The following is a 12001-nucleotide window of genomic DNA, read 5'->3' as shown; positions in this document are numbered from 1 at the left end:
CTGAAGGGCGGGAGCCTCCAGCCTCCCTGCTCCACCTGAACAGGAGCAGCCACGTCTTCTCTCCTGGCCAGGCCCCAGCGGTGGGGAGAGGCCCCTTCTAAAGCCTCTTCTCTTCCCTTAGCACTTCTGCCCTCCATGGTCCGAAGAAGACAAGGCCACATTGTTGTCATCAGCAGCATTCAGGGCAAAATCAGCATTCCCTTTCGGTCAGCATGTGAGTACCCTCTTCTTCACCCAAATGATTTTTGTTGTTTTCCTGACAATGAAAAGCAGATATGCTTAGGGTCCTGAATTCAGACAGTACTGAAATGGGACTCCTGGTGTGACGCTGGGGCTCAAATCCACTCACCTCAGCCAGTGACCTTGGCCGAGCGTCCCCAGCCGCCCCCAGCTGTCCCTGCGGAGTCCCAGCCTCAGAGAGCCGTGAGGTAGAGGAAGGTGTTCTGAGTGCCGCCCGTCGAGGGCCAGCTGCCGCTGTGGGGCCATTGGTTTCCGTGGCCGCAGACAGGCTGTGGGACGGCGCTGCCTCCCCTCCACAGAGTGACACGCAGGCAGGCCCCTGCGCTGTGTTCCTCACGCCCCAGGGCAGCGCATGTGGCTTACCTCATTCTTCTGGGTGGCTGGATCGTGATCCCTGCATGCTTAGGATGCCCACCAGTGGACAGTGGAGGGTTTTTTCCCTCTGGTCTTTGTCCCTTAGCAGTGATGTGTGCTCCAAGAACATCTTTGAATATGCGTATCTCTGAGCATTTAGAGGAAATGGAAATATTGGGTAGGACACTTGCTAAGGGCTGCCAGCGTGACTTCCAGTTCACAGTCTCCCCGCACAGCAGCTGCTCAGCATCTGGAGATGTCATTTCACGTCTGTCCGCCATCGCATTGCACCAGTGAACAGACAGAATCGGGTGGGTTTTTTAAAGACTTTACCGAAGCTAGTTTCCTTTTCCCACCCTCCGGTAGGAAGTACTGACTCATCGCAGCACCCACCCCCACCCACCTTGACGGGCATGAGGCCACACAGGGCTGTGTCGTCACAATATCCCGTTCCCGGGTGGAAGCAACCGTATCTGGTTGGGAAATGGGACCAACGATAGCCTTCCTCTCAGGACAGGCGTCCCGGCCCTGCCATTCCAGCTGAATGAATGACCCTGGACAAGTGACTTCCCGTTTCTGACCTCTATTTCCTTACTTATAAAATGAGACTTAGCACCAAAACGCATGCTTCCCAGGGCTGTTCTCAACATGAAGGGAGACAATGGACAGTAGCGTCCTCTAAATTAACCCATGAAGCCCCTGTCCACGTCTCTTCCGATGGTGCTATCTCCCTGTTTATTGGAATTCCCTTTTGGCTCCAAGAGCATGAGACAGCCATGGCAGTCTCCCAGTGTTCTAACGGTTCAGCAAAAAAGATATTTTATCCCCCATATAGGGAGTTGACAGAGCACACCAGTTAGATGTTAGTAACTGGAAGCTAAGTTAAAGGTGTGTAGTGTTCCCTGTACTGTTCTCATTCTTGAACTTTTACATGTTTAAGATGATTTCTGAGTTTTACTTTAGTGCCAGTGCTTTTTGTCCTCTCGGGCTGCTGGACGCGGGTCACATATGGATGCATGCTTTCTGGTGGCCAGATTGAGTCTGACCGTGCCTCCTGGGCAGACTCGTTGACCCAGCTGAGTCTCAGCCTTCTCAGTGTCCTCTGCCTTCTCCTGGGGAGAGGGGAGGGGAGGTGTCCCCACGCGGCCTTCATTCTGGGCCTGACACTGCATCTCACCTGAGGATTTAGGGCAGCAGAGCCTGGCTGAGCGCCACCACCTGAGGGCTCAGTTTTCAGGGTGTCGCTTTCTACTTTGGGGGCCCCCCAGGATGACCCACTCCTGCCAGCCCTCAGGCCTGGGCTGTACCCCTAGAACCACGGCTGAGAGCAGCGGTTACACACACACACACAGTTTATACTCTTCGTATGGTCTGAATGTAAACAAGAAGCATTGTTTTTAACTATAACTTGGAATGATTTCGGACTTAAAGATAAGCTGCAGGAGCTGCAAAGAACTCCTGTGTACCTTTCACCTAGATTCCTCAACTAAACCGTATTTGCTTTATCGCGTTTCCTTGTTCAGTCTGGATATGTGTGTGGACACACACACACAATCTTTTTCCTGAACCACCTGAGGGAAAGTTGGAGACATGATACTCCTTTACTCCTAAATACTTGTGTTTTTCCTAACAGGGACCCAGTGCAATGATCAAAATCAAGAAATTGATTAATGCTATTATTTATAGACTTCAGATTTTTCCACTTGTCCTTATAATATTCTTTATAGAAAAAAAAGATCTTTTCCAGGATCCAACCAAGATTTTTTTAAATTACAAAATCGATTTACAAAGACAGAAAGAACTGGAGAACGAATGGATGAGTGAATGGATGAATCTGGCTTCTGGTGTGTGGCCCACCTCAGCGCACTCCCCTGCTTTTCTGACCACACACGCTTTGCAGATGCGGCCTCCAAGCACGCCACCCAGGCCTTCTTTGACTGTCTGCGCGCAGAGATGGAGCAGTACGAAATTGATGTGACCGTCATCAGCCCCGGCTACATCCACACCAATCTGTCCGTAAACGCCATCACCGCAGATGGGTCCAGATATGGAGGTGAGGCCCAGCTTCCTCTTTCCTTCCTCCATGGGGGCACGCGTGGCTCTTACCTGGCCACCATCATTTGGAATATAATTTTTTGAACTTTATGCAAAAAGCTTGTCATGTAGGTGTTGCTTGCAGGTAACAGTCTGCTGGTCTTCATCCGCCCCCACCGTGAGCCATCCTCACCCAGAGCATCGGCCTCCGCGGCATATCGCTGTAGATGCACCTTTGAGGGAAGGAGGGAAAGGCCCCAGCTAAGTGTAGTCACGATTCCAAATAACCCATTCCTAGATCCAAGGCCAAGAAATATTGTCAGGATCAGGATTGAAGTGAATTAATCTCTCGAAAGCTTCCCCACCCCTTTAAGCAAACAGCTCAGTTTGTTCTTCTGGGAGAAGAACGGGGCTGCATGCTGTCTCGGTGCGCAGGCTGCTGGGACGCGACATGCCAGAAATGGAGCAGCTTTTTTTTTATTAGAATTTTAACTTTTATATTGTATAGTATAACATTTATACAAAGCAAAGAAAAAAGCAATACTTTTTGGGCAGGCAGTGGTGGCTCAAGAGGCAGAGTTCTCGCCTGCCATGCTGGAGACCCGGGTTCGATTCCCAGTGCTTGCCCATGTGAAAGGAAAAAAAAAAAAAGCAATAGTTTTCAAAGCACTCTTTAACAAGTGGTTACAGGACAGATCCCAGAGTTTGTCATGGGCTACCATACCATCCTCTCAGATTTTTCCTTCTAGCTACTCCAGAATATAGGAGGCTAGAGGTCCTAAATATGTTTTTATCATCACAATCGACTTTTCTCCTTTTTTTTTGAAAAATAACATATACACAAAAAGGCTATAAATTTCAAAGCACACCACCACAATTAGTTGTAGAACATATTTCAGAGTTTCATGTGGGTTACAACTTCACAATTTTAGGTTTTTACTTCTAGCTGCTTTGACCCTTGGTTGTTTAAGAGTGTTATTTAATTTCCACATATTTGTGAATGTTCTCATTCTTTGGTGGTTATTGAGATCCAGCTTCATCCCAATGTGATCAGAGAAAGTGCTTTGAATAATTTCAGTATTTTTAAATTTATAAAGACCTGTTTTGTGCCCCAGCATATGATCTATCCTGGAGAATGGTCCATGAGCACTAGAGAAGAATGTATATCCTTGTGCTTTGGGGGCAATGACCTATATATGTCTGTTAGGTCTAATTCATTTATCAAGTTATTTAGCTTCTCTATTTCCTTGTTGACCTTCTGTCTGGTTGTTCTGTCTATAGCGGAGAGCGGTGTACTGAAGTCTCCTACTATTATTGTTGAAACATCTATCACTCCCTTCAGTTTTGCCAATGCCTCTCATTTACTTTGGAGCTCCTTGATTGGGCGCATAAGCATTTATGATTGTTATATCTTCTTGGTGAATTGACCCTTTAATTAGTATATAGTGTCCTTCTTTGTCTCTTATGATGTCTTTACATTTAAAGTCTCTTTTGTCTGATATTAGTGTAGCTACCCCTGCTTTCTTTTGGTTACAACTTGTGTGGAAGATCTTTTTCTATCCTTTCACTTTCAGTCTATTTGTATCCTTGTGTCTAAAATGAGTCTCTTGTAAGCAGCATATAGCTGGATTATGTTTCTTAATCCATTCTGCCAATCTGTATCTTTTAATTGGTAAATTTAGTCGTTAACATTCAAAGGTATTACTGAAAAGGCGTTTCTTGATTCTACCATCTTATCTTTTTTACTTGTCAGACGTATATATTCTTTTCCTTCTTTCTCTTTATATTCTTTAAATTACCCTTAATGGTACTCTTCAATTCTGTGCCCTCCTCCAGACCTCCCTCATCTGTCTTTTTTTTTTTTTTTTTTCAGCTGGCAGAACTCCTTTTAGTATTTCTTGTAGGGCCGGTGCCTTGTTGACAGATTCTTTCAGGATTTGTTTGTCTGTGAAAATTTTAATCTCTCCCTCAGTTTTGAAGGACAATTTGGCTTGGTACAGAATTCTTGGCTGGAAGACTTTCTCTTTCTGGATCTTGAATATATCATACCATTGCCTTCTCGCCTCCAGGGTGCTAGTTGAGTTGTCTGAACTCAGTCTTATTTGATTTCCCTTGTATGTAGTAGATTGATTTTCTCTTGCCGCTTTTGGGATTTTCTGCTTCTCTTCAACATTTGACAGACTGAGTAGTACGTGCCTTGGGGAAGGCCTATTTAGATTTATTCTGTTTGGAGTTCTTTGGACTTCTTTGACTTGTATATTTATGTCCTTTATGAGGGTTGGGAAGTTTCCCCCCATTATATCCTCAACTACTCTTCTTAGCCCTTTACTCCTCTCTTCTCCTTCTGGGACACCAGTGATTCTTATCCTTGTGTGCTTTGTTATGTCTACCATTTCTCTGAGTTCCCATTCAATTTTTTCCATCCTTTTTGCCATTCGCTTTGAGTCTTCAGAGTCAATTATCCTGTCCTCTATATCACTTATTCTTTCTTCTGTCTCTTCAGATCTGGTGTGTGTGCTCCAGTGTTTTTATTTGGTCAACAGAGTCTTTAATCTCTGTGATATCTGCTATTTTTCTGTCAGATTCCTCTTTATGCTCTTCTACTGTCTTCTTGATCTCCTTTATGCCATTTACTATCCCGCTTATTTTATTAAGTAGAGTTGTATGAACATCTTTGATTAGTTGTTCCAGCATCTGTGTCTCCTCTGGTATTTTAATTTGGTCATTAGGCAGGGCTCTATCTGTCTGCATTGTGATATGCTTGTGATCTTCTGCTGTCTTCGTGGCATGTAAATATCTTGATTGATTTACTTTGGGAGTTGATTTATTTCAGTAGTCTAAGGCCTTGTGTTTGTGGGATGGTTGTACAACAGGGAGCAGGGCAAGGGGTTGGCACTCAGTGTGGTGATTTGTTTCAGGGCAGGTATGGGTGCAGGTTGGGGATGTTAACGCTGGTGCTTGTGAACGTGGGCACCCAGTGACCATGGAGGATGTAGCTGTGTGGGTGCACTGGTCTGGGGGCCGTAACCCTGGTGTGTGCTGGTCTAGTGTGTGGGTTCCTTTTTATGCATGCGTAGAGTTTCTTGTCCTGGTCTCCCTATCCGTGCACTCCCACGAGCTCCTCGGCTCTGTGCCAGGTTCCAGCTTTCTGTCTCTTAGTTCCTCAGCCTCTGTAACCAGGGCTGCCCCGTGTAGTACAGAAGCTCTCCCAGGTCAGCTGCACTCTGGAATTGCTGCCTCAATCTCCCTCCTGTCCCTTCTCAAACTTTTCTGTGGAGCAGGGCTGATCTCAAGCCATTCTGGTTGGCCATCTTCCCAGAAGTCAAGGCCATGGAGCAGCCTTTATAAAAAGAATTTAACAAGTTCCAAGTTTACAGTTCTAAGCTCATAAAAATGTCCAAACTAAGACATCCAGGGAAAGAGACCCTGACTCAAGAAAGGCTGATGGGTCAGGAACCCTCTGTCCTTCTGGGCTCCTATTGCTCTCAGCCTCTGTTCCTGTAGGGGTTCCTCACTTTGCTTCTCCAGGACTGGCTTTCATCTCTTGGCTCTCCTTGGCTCTCTCCAGGTTCTGGCTTGCTTAACAGCTAATGGTGACGTCTGTTGGGCTCCATGCATCTCCACACACCCGTGTCTCTGTTCTCCAAGTGTCAGCATCGTGTAAGCTCTGCTCTGAAGTTTCTGTTGGCTCTGAAATTTCTGTCATTTCTGACGCCAAAATATTTTCTCTTTTAAAGGATCCCAGTAAACTAATTAAGACCCCCCTGGAATGGGTGGGGTCACATCTCTATCTAATCAACAGTCACACCCACAACTGGGTGCATCACATCTCTGTGGAGATAACCTAACCAAAAGTTAACAGCCTACAGTGTTGGATCAGGATTCCAAAAAAGGGCTGCCTCCACAAGATTGAATCAAGGTTAAAACATGGCTTTTCTGGGGTACATAACATTTTCAAACCTGCACACATGCCTTTGCTTCGGAGAGCTGAGCTGCCTTGCAGCCACCACTCGTGGGCCCAGTGGCCTGGGATGCAGGCTTGGCCGCACAGACCAGTGGCTCCTGCCTCCAAGGTCAAAGCCGCCTGGTGGGTGAGGGGCTGCCCTGGTTTGGTCCTTTGTTCCTGGGCTGCGACTAGATTCTGCTGTCCCACCATGTCCTGCCTTTCTGGATGTGATCTCTTCAGGGTCTCCTGTGCTGTATCTGCCCTAGCCAGGCCTGCCCCAGCCTGTCTCGCATTTAGCAGGTCTTTTCCCCCCACAATAGAAAGCTCACAGAGGTGGGGTCAGAAAACTACATACTTAAAAAAATAGTTTTCCCTGGTGGCATCTAAAAATAAACAGTTAGAAACCTGGTATTCTGTGTAACGGAAACCCAGTGAGAACAGGTCCTGTGAGGAAGATCAGTGGCCTGGCCAGCCTAAGAATAGTTCAGATGGCCTGTGCCAGTGCCCCCTGCCCCCGTGACGGAAGAAGGAACGTCACTGCTGGTGACCTCACGGCCTCCTAACTCCTCTCAGCTGTTTCCTCTAAACACACATGAACCACAGGCTTCTTCCTTTTTCCTTATCCGTAACACACTGCACCAGGGGCTGTGGCATCTGCCCGTATTCCACACACACTCCTTTACCCTTAGTAGCCCACTGTGCATATGGAGGTTGTCTTTTCCCACCTCCTGGGAGAGCTGAGACCAAGCTACCTAAGACAGACAAGGCGGCACAGCGGCCCTCAGGTTAGATTAGAAATGGGTCGTTCCAATAGGCAAACATTTCCTGGGTCAGGAAGCTGCTTGGATATGCTGGCCCCGCTGGGCTGGCCTTCTGCCTCTGTCTGGGAACAGCAAGTAGACTGGCTTCTGTTCAAAGCACTGATGAGGGATCCCCCAGGCTGCCTGTTATCACCCCCATGCCTGCTGAGCCGGACATGCCCTAATCCCAGGGCTCTTTTCCATGCTCATTAGATGTGAAATCAAGCTGAACAGGGGCCTCTCAGAGGCTGTCATTTATTTGAAGACCATGATTAAATTCCTTCTCGGCCCATTTAAGCAGAATAATCTTAGTTCCTTTGTTCTTTTCATCTCAGCCCTTCAGTCCCCTCTGCACCTCCTTAGGTATGCTCTCTCGGGCCCTCGGCCTGCTTGTGGCTGGTGGGTTGACCAGGAGGCCATGGTGCACTGCCCATCTGAGCCTGGGAGCAGTTGCTGTCTTGGCATCGTCTGCGCCAGCGGCCCACACGTCCTTAGCACCTGCCTTTACAGCTACCCACAGTAGGACCAGCCTTGCCCACTGGCTCCTCACCGTGACCCCTAAATCTCTTCCCACCATACTTGAATCTGATCAGTCCCCTTCCATTTGTATTTGGACAGACCATTTTCCTTCCGTAGAATAGTGGTTACAGAGGTCACTTTGTCTTCCAGAGTGCAGCCGACTCGGTTCTGAGTCTCCTTCGGGCCTGGGGGCTGTGCTTTGCTGTCTGTTAGTATCTGGTGGCTATGCTCAAGGACAGGGACCACCCGCCGACCTGCTGAGCGCCGTTCTCGGGGACAGCCTGACTGATAGAGCTGTGAGCCCAGGGCCTGCTCTGGAGCCAGAGGGATGAACCAGGAAGCATGAAAAAAGGGTTTTCTAAGTTGAAGCACAAATGTGGGAAGGACCTCCCCAGCGCCCGAGGCTCTGGGAGCAGTTTCCAGAGGGGAGCACGGTGAGCTGACTGACGGGTCCCACCAGCTCGAGTTCTCGAGGAGGAGAACTTCTGCATCCGCGGGAGTTCATGTGCGCCTTCTGTGTGTTTTTATTTTAGTTATGGACGAGACCACAGCCCAGGGCCAAAGCCCTGAGAAGGTGGCCCGAGACGTCATGGCTGCCGTGGGGAAGAAGAAGAGAGAGGTGATCCTGGCGGACTTGCTGCCTCTCTTGGCCATTTATCTCCGGACTCTGGCTCCTGGGCTCTTCTTCAGCCTCATGGCTTCTAGGGCCAGAAAGGAACGGAAAACCAAGAACGCCTAGTGCCCTGCTGGCCCCCAGGTAGGGCCGCTTTGTCCAGGGATGGCATGGCAGTGCCTCCAGCGGAGACTTGCTGACTAAAGGGAAGGGGCCTGAACACCCCTGCAGATCCCCTGCTGGGAGCCAGACCAGGCAGCAGTGCTCCTGCCCAGGGTGAGGGTGAGACGTGAGTGATAAATAGAGCAGTAAATTTAGGTTTTAACTCTACCAGTATGAAATAAACGAATGAAACAGATGAACTCTGTGGTCCTCAGGCACTAGGGGGCCATGCCTCCTGCGGACCTAGCCCCTGCCAGCTCCTGACACCATTTCCGCTTTGGAATCTGAAGATGCCACAGGAGTACCTGACCTGTAGTTCTCACCTCTGGCTTATCCAAGACCACTTACCTCATTGTTTGAGTGGAGCCCATCTCTGGTACTCAAGGAGAGGAGGGTGTGGCTCTGAGAACCCATCCTTCCTAGCCATTTCCAGGGCCCTACTGCGGCTCAGTCAATGTGGAGACGCAGCTCCTCCTGTCTCCCCAGTGGAGCCAGCGCCAGCTCCCAGACCGCTGCCCAGTTGCCCTCCAGGCTCCCCCCACTGACTGCCACTGAGCAAGAGGCGGATCCCTAAGGAGACGGCAGCCAAGAGCGAGGCAGGGGCCCTTACCCGGTGTCCCCATGCATCCTCTGGGAAATAGAACGTTCCGAACACTGGCCAGGTGGGGAGTGATTCCAAAAGCAGCACCCCTCCTCCAGGTGGAAGCGGTCCCATCTGAATATGAGTGCTTAGGTTGGAGCCAAAAAAACCCTGTTTTCACCTTTCTGGTTTATTAAAAATACAAGATTGAGGTTCACTGAGTAGGTTGAATGCAGCTCTGAAATTTAGGAAGAAGCTTTCCCTATTGAAACTGACTTGAAATGGTATCTTTTCTGGGTCCACCCTGGGCCCTTACACTGTCCTAACTCGAGACCTCACTCCAGATGGAGCTTGGATTTTAAGCAGCTTTGCCCTAAAAAAAAACAAGCAGCCACAGCCCCCCAGGTCAGGGTGCCCAGAGGCTGTGAGTGTCCGGGAGTGGATGACTGGGCCCATGATTCCCCAGGTCAGCACTGCAGGAGGCCTTGGTTGAAATGTGGACTCAGATGTGGCAGGCGAGTCTCCATTTTCTACCTAAACTCCCTGCCTCCCTCCCAACAGGGAAGGGAAGGAGCTTAGTTTTCACATCAGGGATGCCATTAGGGCCAGGGAGGGCCGAGCCCAGGCAGCAGCAGCAGCCAGTTCTGCCGCTCAGCGGGTGCAGCCCATGAGGGGCCCCAATGCATGGCAGGGCCCCAGTAAATGGCCAGTGGTTGGGAACACTCCCTCTAGGCAGAAACAAGGGGACCCCTCTATTCTGCCACTTGTTGATAGGTGCTCTCAAGAGGGCCCATGCCCAGCTGTCCTTTTCTCTCCACTAAACTCAGGTCAGCAGTTGGAGGCTGGCATGGTATACTGCTTGCCAAGGAGCCCCAGTTTAGCGACAGCTTACCTGTCAGGGACGGGTGCTTCTGAGGTGGCTGGTTTGGAGCTGCTGCAGCCAGTGGTGAGGAAGGTCCTTGCTCACAGGTTGGGGTACCCATCTTCACGCTTCAGCCACATCCAGGTACCCAGTGCGCTTATGTACCGAACATTGAAAAAACCCAGCTGTTCGGTCCCAGCTAGGTTTGGCTGTGTGGCAGGGGCAGATGATGCCAGCCCCACTCCAGGGACCAAAAGGAGTCCTGGGAGGGCCTCGTGTGACTCGGCGCTCTAATGCTCTGGCGCCCTCCCTGCAGACGGCACCGGTGCAGGGGGAGGTAGGACCTGCCCTGGGTGGCCAAGTGCCCACCCCACCACCAGCCAGGGACCTCTGAGCAGCCTTTCCTTCCACAGTTCTGTTGTGTATGGCTATGTGATTGACATCAAATGACACTTTCCAAGGAATTATCAAAAAGATGAGGTCCTGTGCCACAGCAGAGGTAACTTCCTTCCTTCCTTAGGTGACTTCTTCCTATGTCAGGGCCAGGGTGCCAATTCAGAAGAATTCTCATCTGAGTTATTTCTGCTCCTCTTACCCATTCAGACCCATACGCGCTCTCAACAGACGCGCTTGTAACACTCTGTTGCCCAGACCAATATGCTTAGCATGTCAGAACAGGGGTGCTTGCTGCTGTCCCGGTTTCTCTTTTCTCTCCTCAAAGGTTCCCTCTGTCCTGTCTCTCTTCCATCCTTGAGTTTGCTGGACAGGTTTGGGGAGCCCGATTCCTTCATTTCTGCCTTGAGATGTCTGATAAGGTTCAAAGGCGCTTTCCCCGTGCCCGTCAAGCCTGTGTTGCCCTGGTTCCTGGGGCAGAAAATGGTGACCCAGTGCCTTACGCCAAAACCAAGGGCATCTGTGCCTGCATTGACTCTGCTCGTTAGGGACTAGATGGAGGGGCTGTGGTCCTGGGGAAGCCCCCTTCCCGGCCTCATTAGGGGCCACAGCCCCTGAACCCGACGGTAGAGACCTCCCAGACTGCCACGAGGAGCTGTGAAGTCACAAGTTCACCAGGGCCTGCTGCTCCACCCTTCCCAGTTGGTGAGCCTTCCACATAAAGGCTCGCCCTCTGAAACTGGGCGTGGATGGGTAAACGAGATCAGCTTACAGGATCCGATCCCTTCCCTGAATCGGTGCACACAGAACCCTGCATTTTGCAGACAGCCACGTCCTCTGATCTTTGCTTTTTCTCAACTGGTAGTTACTTAATGGACGCACATAACCTGCCTGGTCAGATACTTTGAGGTCACTAGTCATCTGGGTGAGAGAGGGCAGAAGCAGGCCCAGAAATGAACAGAGGGAGGGCTGTCCAGCCGACTCGGCCTGCTTCTTCCCCATCAGAACGGGGTGCGCCCTGCCCTCTGCCAACAGCAGCCCCTCAGCCCCTCCCCTGGGCCTGGCTCTGCCCAGGGCAGCAGGGGACATGGGGGAGGACCCAGCACCGCCTGCACTTCGTTCCTATTTTGGGTGAGGGCTCAGCTCAGCTGATGTGTGGCGTCACTGCTGACCTGCTCCCAGCCACCTCCCTCTGGGTCTGATCTGCAGGCAGAGTGTCTGCAGGCAGTGTCTCCAGGCCAGGCCAGGGGCTCCCTCGGCAAATCCGGGCCTGTGTATTATGAAAGCACCTGCCACTCCATAGGCTTGGAAGCTGGTACCCAGCACCCTGAGGATGCCGGGACCAGAGCGGTCTGTGTGGGGTCATGCTCGCCCACCAAATGCAGTGTCAAGACTAGTGTGTGCTTGACCCCACCCTGCCAATCGGCATACAACTGAGTGACCGGTATTTCTAGGGCCCTTGGAATTAAACTCAAGTTTGTTCAGCTCTTGTAAATCC

At 50.3% G+C, this 12001-nt stretch overlaps 1 protein-coding gene across 5 annotated transcripts in view; it reads left to right on the top strand.

Annotated features, from left to right (window-relative positions):
* DHRS7B (dehydrogenase/reductase 7B) overlaps positions 1-8868 on the top strand; it is a 110880-nt gene extending 102012 nt beyond the window's left edge. For all 5 annotated transcript variants that reach the window (XM_077163332.1, XM_077163333.1, XM_077163331.1 and 2 more), the window contains 3 exons: positions 122-214; positions 2495-2647; positions 8427-8868. In XM_077163332.1, coding sequence (XP_077019447.1) covers positions 122-214; positions 2495-2647; positions 8427-8632 — 452 coding nt within the window. In that variant the 3' untranslated portion in view covers positions 8633-8868. The remainder of the gene's footprint in view (positions 1-121; positions 215-2494; positions 2648-8426) is intronic.
* The last annotated feature ends 3133 nt before the right edge of the window (positions 8869-12001 follow it).

This window comes from Tamandua tetradactyla, chromosome 6 (genome assembly GCF_023851605.1).
Source record: "Tamandua tetradactyla isolate mTamTet1 chromosome 6, mTamTet1.pri, whole genome shotgun sequence".
Lineage (NCBI taxonomy): Eukaryota > Metazoa > Chordata > Mammalia > Pilosa > Myrmecophagidae > Tamandua > Tamandua tetradactyla.
The sequence above is the reverse complement of the archived record's forward strand: the minus strand, read 5'-3'. Positions and strand labels throughout refer to the sequence as shown.